This window comes from Gymnoscopelus microlampas (assembly GCF_963454915.1).
Source record: "Gymnoscopelus microlampas genome assembly, chromosome: 21".
Lineage (NCBI taxonomy): Eukaryota > Metazoa > Chordata > Actinopteri > Myctophiformes > Myctophidae > Gymnoscopelus > Gymnoscopelus microlampas.
The window spans coordinates 25,944,953-25,969,747 of record NC_139958.1 but is presented as its reverse complement, the minus strand read 5'-3'; the positions used below and the strand labels follow the sequence as shown (position 1 = coordinate 25,969,747).

At 43.1% G+C, this 24,795-nt stretch overlaps 1 protein-coding gene across 1 annotated transcript in view; it reads right to left on the bottom strand.

Moving 5' to 3' along the window:
• Positions 1–10,831: 10,831 nt before the first annotated feature.
• The window catches only part of nsmfa (NMDA receptor synaptonuclear signaling and neuronal migration factor a), a gene marked incomplete at both ends in the record, with an annotated part of 36,385 nt that continues 22,421 nt past the window's right edge, over positions 10,832–24,795 (bottom strand). The window contains 10 exons of the mRNA XM_084047175.1: positions 10,832–10,926; positions 11,804–11,879; positions 14,817–14,919; positions 15,440–15,519; positions 16,536–16,606; positions 16,865–16,898; positions 17,169–17,252; positions 18,401–18,531; positions 21,603–21,689; positions 22,468–22,520. Of these exons, the coding sequence (XP_083903301.1) occupies positions 10,832–10,926; positions 11,804–11,879; positions 14,817–14,919; positions 15,440–15,519; positions 16,536–16,606; positions 16,865–16,898; positions 17,169–17,252; positions 18,401–18,531; positions 21,603–21,689; positions 22,468–22,520 (814 nt within the window). The remainder of the gene's footprint in view (positions 10,927–11,803; positions 11,880–14,816; positions 14,920–15,439; positions 15,520–16,535; positions 16,607–16,864; positions 16,899–17,168; positions 17,253–18,400; positions 18,532–21,602; positions 21,690–22,467; positions 22,521–24,795) is intronic.

Here is a 24,795-nt window from a genome sequence, read left to right as displayed (position 1 = left end):
GTGCATGCAAGCGGCAGGTCTCATGGCCTCGGCTATACACCTGGTCCGTTTGGGCAGGCTCCACATGAGACCTTTCCAGAGGTGGATGCTGGCTCTCGGGATCCCGTCCACCATGGGTTCTCTGAAGGTTTTGGTACCTCCACGGTGCGTGGAAGCACTCAGACCGTGGTCACAAGCAGCTTTTCTGTCCGAGGGGGTCAGTGTAGGTGTTGTGACGTCACGAAAAGTCATCACCACGGACGCCAGCTTGTCGGGCTGGGGCGCGGTTCACGAGGGCCGCTCGACCAGGGGGGTGTGGGACCTCAGTCTACGGGAGGCCCACATCAACTACCTGGAGCTGATGGCGGTCTATCTTGCTCTCAAATACTTCGAGGCTCGCATCCGCGGTTGTCATGTCATGGTCAGGACAGACAACACCACGACCATGTGCTATATCAACAGACAGGGGGGCTTGCGCTCCCGGGTGTTGGACAGCCTGGCGTGCAGATTGACGCATTGGTGCCACTCGCGCCTCGCGTCAATACGAGCTTCGCATGTACCGGGTCTCTTGAACAGCGGGGCGGACCTGCTGTCCAGGGGCAGACTTCGGTACGAGAATTGGTCCCTCGACCAGTGGGTGACGGACCTGATTTGGACCAGGTTCGGTCGGGCACAGGTCGACTTGTTTGCCTCCAAAGAGAACGCGAAGTGCTCTCGTTTTTTCTCTGTGAAGGTGGGGGACCCTTCCCTGGGCCTGGATGCCCTGGCGCACGACTGGCCGGACGAGCTGCTGTATGCTTTCCCGCCACTGGACCTGATTCCCCCGACTTTAGAGCGGGTGAGGCGTCAGGGTCGGTCAGTGCTGCTGGTGGCTCCGGCGTGGGGCGTGTGGAGGTCGGAAATAACGCCTCTCCTCTACGCCGATCCTTGGCCCCTCCCGTTGTACAGGAGCCTGCTACAGCAGGGAGGGGGCGACATCTACCACGAACGGCCTCAGGACCTAGACCTGTGGGTTTGGCCCGTGAGAGGGAGACCTTGACTTCGTATGGCCTGCCCCCTGAGGTGGTGGCTACCATCCAGGGTGCGAGGGCCGTCTCCACGATGGCTGCGTACGACGACAGATGGAACATGTTCGTGGCATGGGGTCTGGAGCAGTCACCGCCGGTGGTGGCCTTCCAGGCACCAGTGCGCAGCATCCTCATTTTCTTGCAAGGCAAGTTGGATCAGGGCCTGGCTTTCTCGACGGTGAAGGTGTACCTGGCGGCCATTTCCGCTTGTCACGAAGGTTTCGATGGCATAACGGTTGGCCGACATCATCTGGTGCGCCGTTTTATGAACGGTGCCAGGCGAGCCAGGCCGGTCTCTAGGCCCCTTTTCCCGGCCTGGGACCTGACGGTGGTGTTGGAGGCGCTTTGCCTCCCACCGTTTGAGCCTTTTGAGTCTGTGGATCTGAAGATCGTTAGTCTCAAAACGGTTCTTTTGGTGGCTTTGACTACAGCTAAACGGGTCAGCGACATGCATGCGCTCTCAGTGAGCTCGGAGTGCATGAGGTTCTCGGGAGACGGCAGCAGGGTCTTGCTTAAACCCAACATGGCGTTTGTTCCCAAGAACGGAGTGGTGACTCAGACACCGGTTGAGCTGGTAGCTTTTCATCCGCCTCCTTTCGCCTCGGCGGAAGATGAGCGGTTGCACTGTCTCTGTCCAGTGAGGGCTCTGAAGCTCTACTGCCAGAAGACGGCTGTCGGCCGGTCGTCGTCGCAGCTTTTTGTCTCCTACGGCCCAGGTGGTAGGCGGAAGGCAGTGGCTAAGGCATCGCTTTCTCGTTGGATTTTGGATGCCATTAGGCTGGCCTATGTCAGTGGTGGCGTTCCAGTTCCAGAAGGACTGAAGGCTCACTCTACTAGAGGTGTGTCTACGTCCTGGGCCCTCTCCAGAGGAGTTTCGGTCCAGGAGGTGTGCACGGCCGCTAATTGGTCGTCTCCTTCGACTTTTGCGGCCTTCTACAGCCTGGATGTGGCGGCGGCGTCAGTGGCGCACGCTGTTCTGGGCGTAGCAGCTGCCTCTAGTTAAGGTGGGGGAGGTTAGGCAGGGTTTTTGTGTTAGCCTGCCTTTGTTCTCTTCCCTTCCTTCCTTTCTCTCTAGTCCCCTCGGAACCACCGTTGGTAGGTTTCTAGGGGAGAGGGCCCTGTTTCCTTGTTTTCACTTATGGGACAGACTCGTGTCTGTTCATTAGCTGAATAAGGCAGACTTGGTCTGTCAGGGTCTTCTTTATTCCTAATATCCCGCACCCCGGCCCTTGGGGCCGGGGCGCCCGTGAGGCCAAAGGTCACGCCCATGGGGGCGGGGCCTTGCGGCTAGGGGGCGTGCGGGGCTGGGAGGGTTCTGTATGGCTATAAGCCCCAGGGGGGTTTATGTATCCCATAGTGAGTATGTTACGGAGAATTTGACAAGAAACTCGAGGTTACGGATGTAACCCCGGTTTCTTTAGAATTCGGAGTAACATACTCACCTAACACCCCTGTTTGTGTACATCTGCATGCAGAGAGCGGTTGTTAAAGAGGATGAGCCACGTCACGAGAGCGGCTTTAAGCCGGTTCCGGGTTACCGGACACGTGACATACCCTTCTCAGCCAATGAATGGCCCGGGAGTTTATGGTATGTAGCTCTGTTCATCGCCAGGAGGCGCTGATATCCCATAGTGAGTATGTTACTCCGAATTCTAAAGAAACCGGGGTTACATCCGTAACCTCGAGTTTTTTGCAATTCTGTTCTTTATAGTCTCTTCTGTTCAGTTTTCCGCTTGCCTTTAGAACACGTTGCTGACTTCAGTGTTGTTGTTATGAGACCAGTCCAGAAAGACTGGTGATGCGAGGTTAGGAGGTTAGTCCAGGGGTTGCCACGTCTTGTGAGACCTCTAAGCAAAACCAATGTTGCCAAGTCTCGTGAAAGAAACAAGCAAAACGACCTCCAAACCCAATCTGCGGTTTACTGTAGAAAGTCTAGTGATGCGAGGTTAGCAGTTTACTGCTTGGCTTTCACTCGTTCCTCTGCATTTTATATTAGCCTATCACCATTAGTGCAAACTGCCTTTATTTGTTATATTTATACATATTTAAAAAATATATTTGCATATTATCACCATTATGCAAAACTGCATTATTTCGCTGTAATAGTATTTCTAAACATATTAGCATCCTAATATGTACGTTTTCAAACAACATGACTAAAAAATAAAATACATTTAATGGTTTAAATATGGTCTAAATCTAAACGTTGATATATAGTTTTGATTTAAACGTCTAGATCAAGGCTAAATCTGAACTATACTGTATATTGATCAATAGTGACAATAGTGAGATATAATAATTTCTGAACCTAATGTTAGTACCCTAAAATAAAGATTTTCAAACAACGTGAATAAAAAATAAAAGTTTAGAAATGGTCTACATTTGAACGTTGATATATAGTTTTGATATAAACGTCTAGATCAAGGCTACATCTAAACTATACAATGGCTATTCAAATTATTTTTGTCCAATATTTGGAGATCAGTTATGCAACTTACAGTTGTTTTTTTTAATCAATATTTATGGAATAATTGTTTAAATTCAATCGGCTAGATTTGGTCTAGATATAGACCAAATCTAGACCATCTAATTTAGGTCTACAAAAAAAACGAACGTCTAAAAAACGACTATGGCTCACTGGGAGCATTGTAGATTAGTAGATTAGTAGATTAGTTAATGAATACGTGGAGTAGCTACAATAAACAAGATATTATTAGCATCTTTTAAACCAGAGGTTCCCAAACCTTTTAGCTGCGGTAAGTAGTGAAAGTAGCAGATCTACAAGCTCGAGCCACAGCGTGTTGTGTTCAATTGCGTCCTGTGCGTGGTGTTCACTGAAAGACAAGATAAAGGTAAAAGAGTCAGGTAAAAATTGGTTAATGCCCTTCCTGGATTTGAACTAAGAATCTTCTGGTTGCAAGCCCTGTATCTTAACAACTCTACCACTGTGCTTATTACTTATTGTGGTTATTGAGATGAGCACCACATCTGTTCTATTATGCAGGTTTCATTGAAAGATTAGATTGTTATCTGTTCAATTGCGTGCTCTTCACTGAAAGACAAGATAAAGGTAAAAGAGTCAGGTAAAAAATGGTTAATGCCCTTCCTGGATTCGAACTAGGAGTCTTCTAGTTTCAAGCCCTGTATCTTAACCACTGTACCACTGTGGTTTATACTTGTTATGTTCAATTGCGTGCTCTTCATTGAAAGACAAGATAAAGGTAAAAGAGCCAGGTAAAAGTTGGGAAAACATTCATGCTGGTTTTGAACCCAGAGACTTCTGTGTGCAAGACCGATGCTCCACTGAGATCAGTACCACATCTGTTCTATTATGCTGGTTTCATTGAAATATTAGGTTACAAGAGCCAGGTAAAACGTGGGAAAATGTAAAAGAATGAAATAAAAAAAAAGGTTCTGCTTGTGGTAATTTAGGTACAAACTTGGAAAATGTGCTTACTGGTTTGCAAGCCCATACCATACCATCTAGTAGAGGGAAGAGCATGCCCCAGAGGGTGGAACTTAACACATTTTTCAGCCTGATCGCCAGAGAATTACTATACATTGCACGGATTTGTGCACGTCATTCCGTGCATAGTCGCCTAGAAACCCCCAAATTCCGTGCATATGTACGGGGAGTCCCACGGTGGGCGTAACCAGTCGCAACCCGGAAAAACCAGGAAGTAGAGCAGCCCCCACAACAAAATTTACGATTCTGTGCCTATCGGTACGTAACTCAAACGCCGCTGAGTAGGCTCAAGGGAATGTCGCAATGTTCAGGACGGCAACTCGCTCGCTTTAGCTCGCTCGGTGGTCCTTACACGGCGACAATTCCCTTGAGACTGCGCGGCTCCGAAATGGTTTAGTCACAATGGGGGAGATGCGAGGCGGCTATGCACGGAATTTGTGGTTTTCCAGTAGTCTATGCACGGATTTTGAGAAACGTTGAAAAACGTTCAATGAGAACGTTTCCTCTGGCGATCGGGTTGCATTTTTATATTAAGCAATGTATTATTTTTTTAAATATGCTTTTGTTGACTTTAGTATATATTAATTACATCACTCGATTGATTTCACAGCTGCTTAATCAGGTATTATTTTCTGAGCCCTTTTGAGTTTCGGACAAGGAGGTTTTTGTTAATTAACATCCTTGTTTAACTTGCAGTATTCGTTTTTTATTGAGTCACATGGTTTTGTTTGCAATCTTTATTTTTTTTTATATTGACCCTTGTGTGAGTTTTTAATCTATGACCTTTAGTTAATAACCTCTGATTTGTCACTTGAGCCACGCTGGCATAGGAAAATCAAGTGAGAAAGAAATACTTAACCTTTTAGAATTTAGACAGTGAGTTAAAACTTTCCCAACAGTGGTCTTGCCACCTCCCCCTTCAACCTCATATATGACCTAAAACATGATATTGGTGTGGAAGGCTTGGTAGTCCAAGAGGAAGGGTGAGATTTCACAATCTGAAGGTTATGGGTTTGAACCTAGGTTGTAGTGGTTCTACACATTTGTGCTTTTTAAGGCGAAGAGCATGGAAGCTGCCTACTGCTCTCGACCCTAGTTTTGATCATCTAAAATGAAGAATTGGCTAACAAATGACAAAACAGGTGACTCTGTTTTGCTCTCAATGAAAAAGCAAAAATATTCCAACAAATGGTTTTAAACAATAACCTAAATCTCCAGGATTTTTTGTTATTTTTAGCAGTTTTATTCTATTGAGTTACGGGCCAGATTTAATATTTTTATTCAAAATCTTTACTTGGATGGTTGTTTTAACTTTTTATATTTAGCCCTGGTTGCGTTTTGAACCTATGACCATCGGTCTATAAACCTCTGGTTTATCGAATAAGCCATAATGGCATGGAATAAGGATGTGAGAACAAAATATTTAACCTTTTAGAATTTATATGGTGAGTAAAAACTTTCCCAACAGTGGTCTTGCCACCTCTCCCATCAACCTCAAATATGACCTAAAACAGGTCAATAGTGAGGAAAGGTGAGGTTTGACAATCTGAAGGTTGTGGGTTTGAACGATCGCAGTGGAACCACACTTTTGTCCTTTTTAAGGCTGCCCACTGCTCTCCCTGCTATAGTTTTGATCATCTAAAATGAGTGACCCCGAATCCTATCATTACACGTCCCACAAAAGGTCAACATAGAATAGAGTCCCCTCAGTCATCTGGTCCTGATGGCCAACAGACCCTCCTAACACTACTAATCATCAACAGACTAGCATTAGACCCTCCTAACACTACTAATAATCAGGACATTGGCATCATTTATTGACAAATCCAACCTAACCAAATTATCAATCAACAAAATCATTTGTTGAATGCCCTCTGGCTCTAAATAAACAGTAGCCTGCACCATGATAGAATATTTGACCAAGGTGACTGAGACAACAGTACAAAATAATTGCCCTTCAAATGTTTTGCTTTCATTTGAACCATTTCTGACATTTACAGGTTTAGATGAAAATGTGAATAATCAGACACAGGCTATGGGACACAAAAAGGCATGTTTGCATCTTTAATTAGATTTCCTGTGAAATGCTTTTTGGGGGAGAAGAAAAAGAAGAATGCAAAAGGAGTGTAGAAGTGCTTTTGTAGTAGTAGTAGTAGTAGTAGTAGTAGTAGTAGTAGTAGTAGTAGTAGTAGTAGTAGCCAGTAGTAGGAGTAGTAGTAGTAGTAGTAGTAGTAGTAGTAGTAGTACTGTTGTAGTAGTAGTAGTGGAGAAGGAGAATTGCTATCTCCAACTCCCAGAGTCCAAGAGTACATAAAGTACTACTTTAATCACATACTGTACTAAAAGGTTGATAATACATTATCCAGCAATTTATTTAAAGCATGGTTATGAAAGCACTGTATAATTCTTCGGTTTTAAAGAAAATCTGGTTCCTGAATTGAATGCATTGATTTCATCCCTGCTTTTACTTTAGAGACTTGGCTATGTCACCGTGGACAATATTTTTGGCCCGAACAGCTTTGCCGTATAATATTTTGACTGCAGAAAATAAGTCAATGACAAAAAAGATTTAGGCTATAAAGGTGCTGTAAAAAAATACTGTATGTGTGACACAGAGTCAGGGTAACACTTCTCTTATGAACCAAAGCCTGATATATACTTGCATGCTGGTGTGGCACACTGGAAATAGCAGATCTACAAGCTCTCTGAGAGCTGTGTGCTTGTAGATTGGCTATTGTCGGTGCGTGATGCAATGTGATGCGCAACCAAGTATAAATCAGTCATACAGTAACTTCGCCTTCTGAGGAGAGACGACAAGGGACGCAAAGATGTGGAGTTGATATGTTATGTCTCGATTCTTTCAACCAAGAGGGACTCCTGACAGAAAATGGCTCACTTCAGTTCCCTTCAACCCCAAAAAGCAGCGCATCTTTAACATAATGCTACAAAGTCCAACACATTCACACAAAAGAAGACAAATGTCAAAGCATTAATCTTACACAGATATAGAATAACTTGGCTTAAAGACTGTATGCTCTGTGTGCGTGTGCGCGTGCGTGGCTGTAGGTTGGTTCTGTTTGCTCTCCAGCAGTAACAGTTGTTCACTTAGCCTTCAGATTGGACCCTTCTTTGGCAATTTCAACTTCAAGACAATTTCGTTCCTGGTTGTGTGATGGCATCCGTATTGTGGGGAAAGCTTTCGCAGGAAATACCAGTTCCAGGCTATTTTCAGCTAAATCTTTACCCACAATAACAGAAAATAGAAAATACACTAGTATAGAGCCCTGAGGGACTCCAGTCAAACATATGGGGTTTAAGTGTTTAATTGCTTAACCTTCTGGCAGATATAATTCCAATTCATGAAGTGGCCATCTTTTCTGACAGCCCAGTGGAGTGAAAGGTGGTGGCCTGGGAGCTTTTTGTCTACCCAAAGTGGAAGCAGGAGTGTCTTGCAAGAAGAGCCAATTCTGTTGACACGGGCCAGCTAAAGTCTGATTGTGGTGTGTGAAAACGTATCTTCAAGCTGCTACAGATGCGACTTGTCAACACTTTTTTTCAGTAAAACATGTGTTATTTTTGACACACCACACAACACATACCAAAGCATTATTATGGCTTAAATCAATGCATCTGATAAAGTGAAAAGCAGGGATCAACAGGTCAAACTCTTCGGTATTACAGGGATTTTGCTGGGGCTGTTGGCCTGCAAGGGCATCTGTCTTGACATCATGAGTCATAGTAGTCAGTATGCGTGCGTGCACATGTGAGTGGGTGTGCGTGTATGCGTGTGTGTGTGTGTGTGTGTATGCGTGTGTGTGTGTGTGTGTGTGTGTGTGTGTGTGTGTGTGTGTGTGTGTGTGTGTGTGTGTGTGTGTGTGTGTGTGTGTGTGTGCGTGTGCGTGTGCGTGTGCGTGTGTGTGTGTGTGTGTGTGTGAAAGAGTGAGTGTGTGTGTGTGTGTGAGTGTGAGAGAGAGAGAGAGAGAGAGAGAGAGAGAGAGAGAGAGAGAGAGAGAGAGAGAGAGAGAGAGAGAAAAAGGTGACAAACGCAATGACTGAGCTTAGCAGAAGGAGCAGGAACAGACAGTATAGATATTACACACACCTGCTTGTATGCAAGCAGGGTTCGATTTGCTGGGGGTGATGGGGTCATTCATTTTTTTTTATGCCGGGAGGAAATGCTTTATGCCTGATTCTGGTCAGACTGAATTAAATACATGCATTTGCTTTTGGCTCTTATACATTTGATATTTGTCTTTGATAATATCACAATTTAATCGAAAAATATTAATCACATTAACTCTGGCGTCTCTATCTGGGGCAACATTGTCAAACCTTCTAGCTCACAATGGGTCACGACACGATGTGACACGTTGTGAGCTTGTCAGTCTCGCATAGCCAGACAACTATTCCACAATCTCATAATGCTTATATAGAGTCTAGAACTACACCTCCCAAAATCCGAGGCACGAAGCTGGCATCTGTTGGTCCGTTCACGAAAATATATTTTAAAATATCTTACATTTCATTTTTTAATTTCCATTTCTGCTAAGCAGCAAGCTATATATGCTCAGATGATTTTGATTTATATTTGGATACAATTGCGCGACTGAAAAGACGAAACGGATGTGGGGAGGAGGCTTCACATCCGCTTTATCGCTTGATTATTTTCAGAGCATTCGTGCTCCAGACTGTATGACCGGAAGCATTTTAAAATTGTGGGAGGCAACAATCTGGCCATGCAAGACTATGAGCTTGTAGAGCAACTATTTGAGCCATTTGTCATACAAAGAAGTATAGGGCTTAGTGGTTTAGAAAATGTCCACCGTTGTTTTTTTGTTTTGTTTATCGAACCCTACAGTATATGCAAGTATGGAAAATGCTCATGCACTCCTTTACATTCATACGCACGTATGTGTGTGTGCACAGGCGTGCACACACAATCAACATTCTATACATTTCTCTTTTTTCTCATAGCAAAACTGACGTTCAACTCTTCACATTGAACATACGTACATTTCTGGACAGATAATACATTCATCCCAAGTGATGGCAATGAAGGTTACAATCTGATAAAATAGACAACAGAGAACAATTACTCCATGGCTGAAACCTGAGTTATTTAAAAGTATTTCCATTTGAAACGGCACAACACATAAAAAATAAATGATGTATCATTATGCTCAGATAGAGTATTATTTGCATGACTAAAGCTATGCTATATATTCATGTAATATATATGTACACAATCCATGTATGGATTTATATCTCTGCATTATCTCGTGTGATAAGGAGATTAAAACAGTATTATGTAAATGCCATGATTCCCAAATGTTTCTGAAGCACGTTGATCTTAGAGAGTATGTCTTTGCAACAAAGGATTGACAATGTTATTTGTTTTAATGTTTTTTTTTTTTTTTGTATATTATTCCATTTTGTATTCTTGTTTTGTTTTCAATTCCAGCAATAAGTGTCCATCCTTATCCTTTTGCCTTTCTAATCTTTCAATCTATCCCCATTTGTTTATCACTCACCCTTATTTTCTGAACTATGACCTCACAATGGAAGTCAAGAAGGTTACAACAAACAAACAAACAAGAATGGAGGAACAAAACAACCTTTACTGTTATCCCCCTTATTCTACTCCTTTGTCTCATCCTCCACTTCTTTTTTTTATTAATTTTTTATCCCACGAATTTGTAACCCTATTTTTAACACCCAGTGCCAATTGTCTATGTAATCCTGGGCACTACCTTCCCTCTGCCAACCTAGGGAGGCCAGGGCCGAGCTCATGCCTCCTTCAATGCATGAGAGCCAACTGACCTTCATGTCACCTGACAGGGGGGAGTTTCCCTTGTTGGACGTAGCGCGTGGAAGGAACACGTTATTCCAACCAGTTCCCTTCCCCTCCATCAGGCGCCCCGGCTGGCCAGGGGGAGGCAGTATAGTGACCAGGATTACTGCATGTTTTTGTGAGGGTATTAACTACCCTAGGAGACACGGGGAGAACATGCAAACTCCACACAGAGTCATCCTCCACTTCTAGTAACAACTGTCGCATTCCATTTTACGTTTACATGGCGTCTTATCCTCCAGTCTGCTCTCCAGGTTGAAAGCAAGTACTGTATGATGGCTGTCTCTACATGTGGGGGAGTTTTGCTGAGCAGTTTGGTTTGTGTCCAGTGTCTGGGCCTGGTTCATTGTCATAATAGATCCTCATAGTGTTCCCTGTCATAACAGGTCCTTGTAGTCCAGGGGTTTGCAGTGTTGGCTCACCGTCATGATAGACCATTGTCCAGGAGTTTGACGTGTTGATTCCCTGTCATTGCTCCTCGTAGTCCATGAGTTTGGAGTGTTGCCTTGTCTTCCACAGTCGGTAGAGGCGGAAGTCGAAATACATCTCGATCACTTCTTTGCCTGGAATAGTGGAACGGACAAGAGAGGGAACATTTTTGAATAATCCGTACAGTAACAAACACATTGGCTACACAAGGTTAAGGGAGGGGCTAGTTTGACAAACTATGCCCAAAATCATGATTGCAGTGTCCGATCTACCGCAAATGTGAAACACACATTGAGGGACCTCTAAACTAGCCTGGTAAACCCTCCCTCCAGAAATCTCATTTCCATTTGATTTCTGGAGTGAGTCTGGCCTGATCGCCCATTCTGCAATATTGGCTGTGGGCTGGAGTTGGGCGGGAGTAATACCGTTGACTGACAACCCCTTCAGCCAATGATCGTTTTTCCCCTTCAGCCAATCAGCAGTTAATTTTTACCACCTCATCATTGTCATATGACCTTAGGTCATATGACAATGACTGGTTTTGATAATCCATACAGTTTGCCTGTATTGCCTTCAAAAAGTGGCCTAGTTCTTACAAAAAACACCATAGATCATAACCACGACATCCAATCATACCCAAATTGTAATCGCATGTTAGGTCTATAGACCTCCAAAAGTGCTTTCGCTTCTGCCGAACAGACCGATAGTACAGAAATGTGTGAATTTTTGGATCTGGACAACTGCAACCGACCCTCTGGTCCTTGCCGATACAGCGACAACGCATTGCATCGTGGCGCGTTGTGAGCTTGTAGATAGGCTATTTTCCCTATTTTTTCATGCCACAGTTGTGCAGTAAAGTATAAAATAGGGCTTAAGTGGTTAACTCTTTGCCTGCCACGACGAGATTCCTCGTCAGATTCTGCTAAGGCGCCACCTGCCACTGACGAGTTCGCAAACCTATGAATGATGCCTTGCCTGTGTGTGTGTGTGGGTGTTTGTGTGTGTACCCACCCTGAGCAGACAGCTCCAGTGGTGACTCGAACCCAACAGAATAAGGCCTCATCAAGTTCTTCAATTTCTGGAACAGCTGTAGGACCAAGATAAGAAGGACACACACACGCACGCACGCACGCACACACACACACACACACACACACACACACACACACACACACACACACACACACACACACACACACACACACACACACACACACACACACACACACACACACACACACACACACACACACACACACACACGACAAGATCACAATGAATCTAACTCAGTCCTTCCGCAGTGAAACACTTTCATCCGGTAACAGGGAGGACAGATTGAGGATGGACTTTAAAGCTACACTTCGGGACTTATTTGAATGAATACAACGTTATTTGAACCAATCTGTATGGTAGAGCATGTTATTAGAATATAATAGCACATCTACAGTGGTTGGAGGTGGTCTCCCTAACCTTCCATACATTTCAATGTATTGCCAATCCTACTATCCTACTATAATCCTACTATAATTCTAGTAACCTCTGTAGTGGTGGTGAGTACGTGAGTGAAGATACCCGGTTCTCCTCACTGGCTGGACCAATTGCTCTGATTTTGCACACAGGTAATTGACCATTACCATCTGAACGCAACTGTGAAGCCCGTTTTTCAATTTCATCAAATCTCAGCTTCTTATTAGCGTTTTTGTGTCAAACACTGTCGCCATGGTTACGGGGCTGCCCAGCTATGGGACGAACTGCCTCCCGGGTTGCCAGATCATGTGCGCATATCCCCCTACGGATGCGCTGCGCCGACCGGGTATGGTCTAGTAAAGTTAATTGAAGCAGACGGCACACTGGATTGAAACTAGACACGGAGACAGGTAAAGCGCAATACTATAACTACAAATTGACGTCATTCCGAGCTACGGAGGGGCGGTCCCAGAACTTTTCCCCGGAACCCGTGCACCTCCAGATGTCCTGACTCACCAAACTACAGTTGACAGAAGGAATATGTATTGCGATTAAAGGACACTTCACCCATTTTCAACTTCACATCTTTAAGTTGGTCCTCACTAATGCTTATGATAAGAAAAAAATGTAATCTGTCTGTGTCTCAGAGGAGGGATGTGGACATTTCAGAAACTCGCCTACCAGTGACATCATCGCCAGGTAGAATATTTTTTTCAATTTCACTTAAAAACAAATATATATATATTAACGCTTGAACAATGGCTTTTATTGTAGCACACCAACTCTGCAGGAATAGAAAGCCTGCGGTTTCTATTAGCTTGGATGAGGTCTGAAAAATTACAATAAACATCTTCTGTAATAAAGTTCAATAAAGATGGCATCTTTATTGCATGGGACCTCGTTGCAATTACTTTTCTTTGTGGGGAGAGGGAGACAACAGACATAACATTTCTATAATGTCTGTGAATAAAAAGTCACAGAGGGATCTTGGGACCAGGCAAACCATTGAAAATATATCAAACGACCGGCTTCGAATGCTATCAATGCATTGAATGGGAGATTAATATCACGTTTTATTAGACCATTGAAGGGGCGAGTAGGCGACGAGTACGCGATATACGGACCTACCCGCGATTTGTCAGACCATTCATTGGGCATAATCAGGAGCTACTGACCTACTTGGAGGCGGAGCAGTCCCCACAACAAGATTTACGATTCTGTGCCTATCGGTACATAACTCCAACGGCACTGAGTAGGCTCAGGCGAACGTCACACCGTTCAGGACGGCAACTCGGTCGCTTTAGCTCCCTCGGTGGTCCTTCACGGGGCTCCAGTTCACCTGAGACTGCGCGCCTCCGTCATGGTCCGAAACCAAAGCCAAAACCGAAACTGAACTATTTAAGTCATCTCCGTTGGTAGGTCAGTATGTCTTGATAACACCCAATGAATGATCTGATAAATCGCGGGTAGGGCAGTATGTCGCCTACTTCGCCCATTCAATGGTCTAATAAAAGGTGATAATGTCCCATTCAATGCATTGATAGCATCCGAATCAAGTGATCAAACATGAACAGTTTGGTGAAAATCAAAACATTTTCTTGTAAACATATTTTTTATGGACCGAAGGTTTCTGAGAGACGTTTAGGGTATGTGATTGTCTGATGTCTTTGATGTGCAGTCTAACTGACTCTGATATACTATACTAAGTATACTAAGTGTTCCACTTAGTATAGCCTTGTAAAGCGACTTTGAGTACTCAGAAAAGCGCTATATAAATCCCAGGTATCATTATTATTATTATTATTATTATCTGCAAACAGCCTGTCAGACAACTACAAAGAGCACCATTTTATGTAGCAAAGCACTTTAGCAAAATGAATGGAACAGACACAGGTTCACAAAACCCCATGGGGTTTTAGTGTGTGAGTGTGTGTGTGTGTGTGTGTGTGTGTGTGTGTGTGTGTGTGTGTGTGTGTGTGTGTGTGTGTGCGTGCGTGCGTGCGTGCGTGCGTGCGTGCGTGTCTCTTAAGTGTGGCTCTTAAGTGGAGAAAGGTGTAGCATTATATCCCCTATTACAGGCTCTTGGCCTTTGTACACCCCAGCCAAATCAAGTAGCATTACGGAGAATGAGATAATAGACACACAGTGGGAAATAGATGGGCCGGTAGTGAGAGGGAAGAGAAGGAATGAGCTGCACAGCAAGAGAGACAGGTGAGAATATAAACAGATTATCTCACAGAATAAGAGAAATGTGACAGTGAGCAGGAAACCAGGCAGAGAGACAGATAAGCAAAGTGAGAGTTAGGCAGACAGGGGAGGAAGAGAGACAGAAAGCACTAATGGAGAGAGAAAATAGGAGGTATGAAATAATGAGATAGTGATTATGATGAAGTATGAAGACTGACGTATGCTTCTGCAACAAAGTGTCATGCAAAGTGTTACCTAGGAAAATGCGCTTCTGCCAGGCCAGGTTGCCTACCCAAGGCCCGCACATTTTTGGAAAGCAGTCATAGCCAATTGGAATAGATGTGTGCACGCGCATGCGTGTAATGCATACCTTTTCTCCATTGGGGTTGCCCAGGACATAGCAGCCCATGATGTGGATGATGTTTGGTTCTGGGTTGACTTTGCTCATGAAGCGGCTGAGCCTCCTCCAGAACCTGTGTGGGTGTAGACGAAGGATATGACAGAACCTATCAATTCAAGAACATACATTGATACCATGTCTCAATTTACAGTATGTGATCAATAATAACATATTCCCAATCCAAGAAAACACAGAACATAATAAATTCTGCTGCCGCTCCTTTTGTACAGTAGCGCTGCCATATTTAGTCATATGAAACAGAAAATCGGATGATTCTGTCTGTCTATACAGTATATATATATATCCAGGGACAACAGTCAACTAAGTATATAGGGTTTAAGTGGTTAAAAAAATATGCATCGCTCTGAAATCACAGATCTTTTTCACTTCTGTTATTTCTTGTGAGCAATACAGTCATACGACAAAGTGTAAAATAGGCTTTAGGGTGGAGGAATTTCCTCTCTGTTGTGGTGGACTGTAGCGAATCTTATAGTGAATGTGCAATTTTTAATTGAGTAAAATACATCTTATTGATTAAGATATCTGACAGCAGAGGCAAAGGAAAGGGTACTGAAATCTCAGCGGTGACTCACCCGCTCATGTCCTCTTCCTTCTCCACTTTGGCGAACGTTGCCACTTTATTCTTCAGCAGATACAGATGACCTGGACCTCCCTATGTGACACACACACACACACACACACACACACACACACACACACACACACACACACACACACACACACACACACACACACACACACACACACACACACACACACACACACACACACTTACTTACTGTAGTTAACTACTCTAGTCTTTGCTAATGTCTACCTTCTTAATTAAGAGCTTGGGATGCCAGTGGGAGTTGCATCACTGATTCTCATTATTAGCATGCATGGTACTCAGGGGACACTACTGTAGGTATGTAGCCTACAACTATGCATTACAGTATAGCCCTGTGTTACATCAGCTAACCCTGCCTCTCCATCCACTTTGCACTTAACTCCATTTCCTTAGCTTGGATGCATTTTATTATTTAGCACAGTGGTTCCCAAACCTTTTCATGTCAAGGACCCCCAAATTGACACTTATTAGCCCGCGGACCCCCATTTGAAAAGATAAGCTAGGGACCCCCATAAGAGAAGATTTTTACGGCTCTAGCAGTGATTCTCAACCATTTTAATTTCAAGGACCCCCACTTTGACGTGCATTAGGCTACGGGTACCCATTTAATGGCATTTCTATCTCTGGGACCCCAATTCATATCGTAAAATCAATGTTAATTTAACTCTGAGAGTGTACAAATGGAACCAAATGGACCCGTCAGGGTCCATTTGGTTCCAGTGTCCATTTGGTTCCATGTGTCCATTTAGCTGGGGACCCCCTGGAACCCCCTCAAGTACCCCTGAGGGTCACCCGGACCCCACTTTGAGAACCAATGATTTAGCATATTACATGCACCCACTCATCTAAATGTTATCTTTCAGAGAGCAGTGATGAGCCTCATCATGAATGGGTACAATCAATGCAATATGTCACAAGGATTAGCTAATCCTCGTGACATATAGACTGTGTTTGAAACTGACTCAAATGTTAGTGGTATGTTATTGGCATCCCATTCCTCACACCATGTCTTTGTTATTTTCTATTCTCTTTTAATTATTATTCCCTGTTCTTCTACTCACCTGACAGAAGATGAGCATTCTCCAAAACTTGCTTCCTCTCCTGTATGCTGTAAGCTTTTTATCAATCTCCTCTGTGAGAAGGAAAGAAAGATATATAAAAAGAGATATAGAGAGAGAATATGTATTGTCTCTGCTTTATTTTCGGTTAAGTAGAGAATACCTAGCATGTCTCGGGGCATGCCGATATTTGTGCTTTGTTTTATTGTTGTTATTGTGTTATGGGGATTAACATGTTATGAGTTACTGTAAGTCGCTCTGGATAATTAAAGAGTGTCTGCTAAATGCCTAAATTGTAGCGTTAAAACAACCATGAAAGGCATTTTACCTACCTAGGATGTCATCGAAAGTAGCATGTTCATGGTCCTGATGGAAGAAAATATGTCAAATCAAAACAGGCCGTCATAGAGGTAGGAAGGTGCCAGACCATTTAGAGCTTTATAAACAAGTAAAATAATTTTACTAATATGTTCTCTCATCTTAGTTTTAGTTAAAACTCTGGCTGCCGCTGAACAAGTTGTAATATGTCAGTTGTTTTACATGTCAGATTTCTTTGAAAATAAGTCTGTCTGTCTGTCTGTCTGTCTGTCTGTCTGTCTGTCTGTCTGTCTGTCTGTGCGTGCGTGTTAGACTCACATAGAGAATGGGAATGATCGATGGGTCATCTCTGCGGATGATGGTAGGAACGTACTCCGCCTTGGGGACTTTAGAAGAGATCAGCTAAAGTAAAGGATAGGCAGGGAAGAGATACACAGGAGAGGAGAGGAGAGGAGAGGAGAGGAGAGGAGAGGAGAGGAGAGGAGAGGAGAGGAGAGGAGAGGAGAGGAGAGGAGAGGATTGTGCTCTTTCAAATTATGCAGGGTAATGCATCACTGCACAGCTATTATAGAGAGTGCCATGACAGTGAAACCCTTTAGATGTATGATAAGTACAGTATTGTATGTACTGTATCTGCTATCACACAGAGCTCAGATTGAATGCATACTGTACATCTCACAGTCTTCAAAAGGATATTTCCTGAATCCTTTTTGTCAAAATCCTATACAAAATTCAGTTAAGAAATAAATGTAAATATACAGTATGTTTTTCACACTTTTAGAGCATATCCATGATCATAATGGGAACATAGTTATAGATGCCTTTTTTATTATTATTCCACAACCAAAAAAGTAATGCATGATTACATCGGCAGGTAACCCATTTTAACCAATGATATGATGACAAGTACCTACTATCAATCTATGACAATACAGTGATCTGTCTCAAGGTTATTCGTTTACTGTAGCTACAGTGACCAATCCAAACCAATCCAATCCACTTTATTTATAGAGCACATTTAAAACAACAATGTTGAACCAAAGTGCTGTACACTATGTAAAAAAGAAAGACTGAAAACAGATTCAAATTTAAACTGGATCCTGTAACAAACAGGGAGCCAGCGGTATTTCCATGTGGCGACCTATACTTCATAATTATACCTAACGCGCGGCAAGCAGCTTGAGTGGAGTTTCTGTACTGCACTAGAAAATGAAGAGAACTCTCTGTTAACGTCTGCCCTCTACCATTAAACCTGTTGCAAAACTCAATATACATAATGACTAAAATGAACAAATTAGTAGTAGTGGAGTAGTATAACCACTTGAACCCCAGCATCCATATTCTGTGGGGAACATTAGCCAGAAACAACAGATCTACAAGGCTCACAACTCTGTGAGCTTGTAGATCGACTATTTTTTGTTAAGAGATTTGGTGTAGAGGGGAAAAAGCGGTCTAACTATAGAGCTAACTCAGGTCCAGTTGACTATGTCTAGAGGGTGTAAGTGGATAAGTGCTATCATCTGCATAATTACATTGCAGGTCTCTCTCACCATGATTTTGGGAGGTATGAAATCATCCCCTTCACAGGCCAGCCTCTCCATCTCTCTCTCCTCCTCCCAGTCCAGACTTTCATCGCATCCACCCTCATCTAGGGTTCCACACGAGGCCTGCAGCTCCCCACCTACAAAGATAGGGTGAATAATGTCAGTGAGGAAGGGACAGACTCAAGCAGAAAAGCTGGGTTAAACAGAAGGAGGGGGGGTGGTGGGGGGGGGGGGGGTGTAAAGAGAGGTGGAATTTAGAAGGAGAGCACAGTGAAGAGACACTCACAAATACAGTATAAAGGGAAGTGGTAAGAAGGAAGGAGAGTGACAAAGAGATAGAAGGCTAGTGAGAAATGGAGGAGGGAGTTATTGGTGATGCTGGGGTTACAGTGTTGAGTGAGGGGAAAACAGAAGAAAGAGAGTAGAGAGTGTGAAGAAATGTATTTATCTTACAAGAAAGAAAAAAAAGCAACAGACAGAAGGACACACTCCACCAGATAGCTGATACTTGGAGAGGTAGCAGGTATCATGGCAGTGAAGGACAGAGGTAGAAGTTTGGGCGTCAGAAAGACTACATGTACTCTAAGGAAAGACGTGCTATTGGTGCTGAATAGATTTAGCTATTTGTCTCATCTGTTTAAGAAAGTAGGTAGCTGATATATTGCACTCTTACCTTAGCGCTAGGTATACTCTTGGTTGCTTGTTTTAGCAGAAAATGAACTTAAGACTTCTGGTGATTAGCAGTTCCGTTCCCTACCTATGTTGAATGCACTTATTGTAAGTCGCTTTGGATAAAAGCGTCTGCTAAATGACTGTAATGTTATGTAATCCTCATCTGAATGTGCCATATTTCAGTAATTTAGCATTAGACATACTGTACTTAGAACCATCATCACATGGTATAGTATAGTACTGTACCATGTCTGAACTGTAGATGGTTCTTGGTTCTTGAAAACAAAAAAACTCAGTATGGTTGAAAGTCAACAGCAGGGCTTGGGTCTAGGAGTATGGGGTTACTGTATATATCGTATGGAAACCAGGTGCCTAAACATCGAAGTGCTATGAGTCTATGGTAAAACACCCCTGGCTAATAGTGACTGCAGACACTGTAGATAAAGACCTAATCACAGCCCTAAATTGAATGCTACCTAGTCAAATCAAGTCAGGTTTACTTGTTATCATAATCACAAAGGGTTTTAGAAGCCCTTAACAAAGGAAACACACGACACCCACTGTCCTTAGACCCTCATTTGGAGAGGAAATAGTTCCCAAGAGAAATTGCAGAATTAAGAACATTTACAGTTTATGGGACCATTACAGGAGGAATAATCACAAAGGCAGAAAAAAAACAACATTCAGCATGAAAGCGCCACTAACTCTGCAAACATGAATGTGTGAATACATTATATACTGTAAATGCACCATGTACCATTTCACCAAACAGCAGCAAAGGATGCTTCAAAGCCTCTTTACGATATGCAGCCACTACATGGCGTATCAAAACATGTCAGCTCTCCCCTTCCCCTTCAAATGCACACACCAGACTATGGCAGTTATGTGAGGTAAAGGAAAACACATGGACAGCAGGCATGCATATATTGGTCTGTAGCAGTATGAATCAGTAAATCAGTCACATTATTTTCAGGCCCTGCTGTGACTATCAAATATCGCACAGTGCAGGATTTGTTTGGTTCCTTGAAAAGTGGAAATTCTATAGCATCATAAAGTCCACATGGAACAACGAACAAATGTTTATCAGTGTTTGTTTACTGCCTAAAACAAGGAATTGTGTACTTCAAGATCAAAGAGGGAAAAATGAAAAGAGAAAAGGCAATGAATCACTCACAGAGAATGAAACAAAACATTTCCCATCTGGGGAACAAAGAGGGGAAATAAGAATCAAACCACAGCATTTTATTGTCATTGACAGATCAATCTTTAAACACGCTCTCTGAAAAACACTGAAGATGCAGGGTGGAGAATAAAGAAACGTAAAAAAAAATACCAGACATCCAACACCATCAGACAAACAGAGACAAATAAGTTATAACATATGCAGCACTGTCAAAAACCGAGCGCTGACTCACAAACTCCAACCTGGCCTCTGAACAGTAACCAGGCGTGCGCGCACACACACACACACACACACACACACACACACACACACACACACACACACACACACAGTACACATCCAGTCCCTTTTGAAGGACATACTGTACTCACAGAAAGAGAGAGAGCATCACAAAGTTGAGGACAGACCCACGATCATAGGGAGACAGACAGACAGAGTCAGCATCAACAGCAGAGACATCTGACTGGTGTTTGTGCACACACACACACACGCACATGCACACGCACACGCACACGCACACACAGTCTCTTTTAAAAGACATACTCACAGAAAGAGAGAGAGGGAATCACAAAGTTGAGGACAGACCCACGATCATAGTGAGACAGACAGAGTCAGCATCAACAGCAGAGACATCTGACTGGTGTTTGTGCTAGCCCTAGAATGGCTGATTCTGCTCAAGTTGTGTCATGAGACAAGGCCACATGTGCCCTGGGTTCTGCAATGTGAAAGTGGACTCCACTTTCCCATGGTCTCATGGGGGATTTTTTCTTTTGAAAGAACTCAAATGGATATGAATACTACTGTATATGACAAGAGCTAACCACAAGTTGCAGCAATTAATTATTTGTAGCCCCCTGTATGTACTCACCCAATAATTTATTGGGGGCACAGGGGGCTACAAATTAGAATGCCACGAGGTGAATGCCTCCATAAAGTGCATTGAATGGCTGTACATAATACATGCAATGTATGTAATATCAGCCTTTCTAGGGCTAGTGTGTGCGTGTGCGTGTGCGTGTGCGTGTTCCTTTGGGTGTTTCTCTCTGCATGTTTCGAGCATTGTTTGTGTTTGAATTATAATTTATAACAATGCATAATGTTTAATAATGTACATGGCATAACTAAACGAGAGAGTGAAACAAAGAAAGAGGGAGAGACAAAGAGAGAGGGGCAAATGCTGTGTTTCTGTGTGTGTTTGCTTGTGTGTGTGTGTGTGTGTGTGTGTGTGTGTGTGTGTGTGTGTGTGTGTGTGTGTGTGTGTGTGTGTGTGTGTGTGTGTGTGTGTGTGTGTGTGTGTGCGTGTGCGTGCGCGCGTGCGTGTGTGCGTGTGTACGTACACGTGTGTTGACTCACTGTCTTTGGAGTCATGAGAGTCAGTCTTGACAGGGGTAGGGTCACTCCAGGAACGGCTGAAACTCTTCGATCTAAGCTCAGCGAATGCTAGTGCAGTTGGGGAGAGATAATCATGCACGAACGCCTTGCGCAACTCCTCCTGGCCATACTGTAAACACCCACCAGCACCATTGCAAATGCTAATGTAATTGCAAATGCAAATACATACAGTACATAAACACACCAAAACCTCAACCTCCAACACACACGCACGTACGCACACGCACGAAAGTGCTTGAACACACATTCGAAATACACACTGACAAACACAGTGGGCCACCCACAGACCCATTAAACCGACTGTTGAGAACACAGGCCATTGATTGGCACAATTTCATTATGCTCTCACACAAAAATATAAACTTCAGTATTTTATATTTGCCTAAAAAGATCCACATTATACCGAGCTACAGTACAGTACAGGAGCTATATTTACATAAGACCACCTTCTTGCAAACACTCTAGCAAACGCACACGCATATTGTGCATATCACTTGCTTATCAGGCCCACTCCAGAGGGCATATCTTCAAAAGTGTTTATTTTAAAGCAGTACAAACAACAGTTTGTAAAAAACGAACACAGCAGCAGAATGTCGTCACCATGCACCCAACAGGAATAACACAAGAATACTGATGATGGCAGATGAATGACACAATCATTTAGAGCAAACAAGAACACAAATGAGCACACTTATTCACGCACATGTGCATGTGCACATACACACACACAAACACACACAGACACACGCACGCACGCACGCACGCACGCACGCACGCACGCACACACAGTCAGACACACGCACACAAACACAAATCCCTGACTCACTCTGTGCTTTCATTCTCCTGCTTCCCACCATCCGAAGATGCTTCCGGAAGTTCCTGTGGGAAGGCAAAGCAAAGCGAAAGGAGGGAGGGGACAGAGGAAGGAACCAAAAAGGTTCAGTCACAAAAGGGGTACGTGGGAAGTAACAAAGCAAAGCAATGCAGACAGAAACATTAAGTATCAAAGAAGGGCATAGATACAGTAGTGAGACGTACACAATAAAGTTAAGTCGTGTTAGTTTAACTGTGTGTAAAACATTAACCTGTAATTCATAAAGACCTAATCATGGCCCTCTGGGTTTTACTGTGCAAGATTATAAACTGGAAAAAACAATTCAGAAACAAATCATACTCAACTAATCATAATCATAACAAGTATGATTTGTGATGTTTGAAATTAAACTAATTCACTGGGTGTTCAGAGTTACAAGAGAAAATCATGTAATCTAACCACATCTTCAGTACCCTCTACAGTACATTTTCAATAATAATAATAATACATCAGACTTATATAGCGCTTTTCTAGTACCCAAAGTTGCTTTACAAAACAGCTTAAAAACATTTTTAAATCTCAAAGTGCTAAAAGTTAGTTAGTAAAATAAGTGCTGATGGTTTTCTATGGGAATACCAATTATGGCATACATTATTAATAATTATATATATATGATTTTATTCTATTTTCTGATTCTGGTGTCATTTGACTGCATAATAAGCATCATTTCAGAAAAACAAAACCATTCCGTTTCTTGGCTGTTTGTATGGACAGTAGAAATTTAGCACAGCATAGTTGCATATAGGAATAATTGTACATGGGTATAGATTAATTCATCCAGAGATGATGTAGCAGAATCCAGGGAAACTTTAATTGTAGGACCTACAGTTCCAAGAGTTATAGGCCGAAACGTAAAGCGGCCTGGTATAGCACCTACCAGTGGCCTACCAGTAGTTCTTCCTCGGCCTACTGGTAGTGTGCATGCATAGTCTGACACTGATCCGTCAAGCGGTGTCTGAGATTAGCTGAGCACAGACACACACACACATGGACAGGGCGAAACATAGTCAATAAAGCATAGATAGCCATCCGGGCTGTGAGGCCATGGCTACAGATCCGATAGCCTTTGGCAAAAAAATGCAAATAAACAGCTTAAATTAGGGAAAAGTAAAAAGAAAAACAGAAGAAAGAAACCTGCTTCCTCATTCCCTGCATATGCCAGTGGTCAATGACCAAGTTCAGATCAACAGGACACCCCACTGAGACAAACGGATGGTTACTGACAGAATTGTCTTCATTTTATAAAGTAAGATGTGATTTTATAATTAGTAGGATATGCAACATGCCTGCACACTTGTTTCTGGTCAAAACTAGATGCAAATGTCAATGCACATAATGATGTAATGTACATAAACACTGGTGATCCATCTTTCTGTGACCTCCCCTCCTTTCCTATGGCTGTCCACCCAAAACCTTCCTTTTTTTTAATCTTATCACTCCTTTCAACCTCCTACTCTTTCTCTTTGTCACCGCACTTTCATAATCTTCTCCTTTCTGTGATCTTTTCACCCAAGATTCACCACCACCTTACATCAACTTATCTCTCTCGTTTTCCTCCACGTCAAACGTTCTAGAATGTACGTGCCCAGATGGAAAACTCCGCACTGCTGCTCCTCCATTAATCAGCCAGCACAAAGTGTCATGATGACCTTCTACTGCAGCAGCCGGGCATTCTGGGATACCTCCCGTACGAGTTCTAGCTTTCTGACAGGTTGGTCCTGTGTTGCATCTGTCCACCAGCCGTGAACGGAGGTGCAAAGAGCCATTTAAGAGTTTGTTAAAAGAAAATATGCACAGCAAAATCCTCAGTGTTCATTTAACCCAAATAGCCTGTCCATTTTTCTAACACTCTGAGTTTAAGTATTCACTGAGGATTTTGTGTGTGGAGGGCTTGTATCGTCTTTTCTTGTGTACTCAAGACAAGATGATACCAGACCCTGGAAGTCACCCCGACAGACACCTACTGCTGGGAAACAGGACAACAGAGCCCCTCAGAGGAATAAGCGGAATTCTGCAAAAACAAATTACCTTGTCCTGAATTAGTCCTGCGGCTATTGAATGCCACCCACTCCCTCAGCCCTGACGTTTCTGTCGGCCTCCACTGAGTGCCGTCCAATAAATCAAAAAAGGACCAGGCTAATTAATTAAAGTGGCAAATAAAGGTCAGCTCAGTTCCTGTAGTTGGCCAATGGAGGGGCACGTATTTTATTGGAACCAATGTAGAAATATACTTTTACATCAGAAATGGAAACAATGTTTTACCTTCCTGTAATTCTTTCA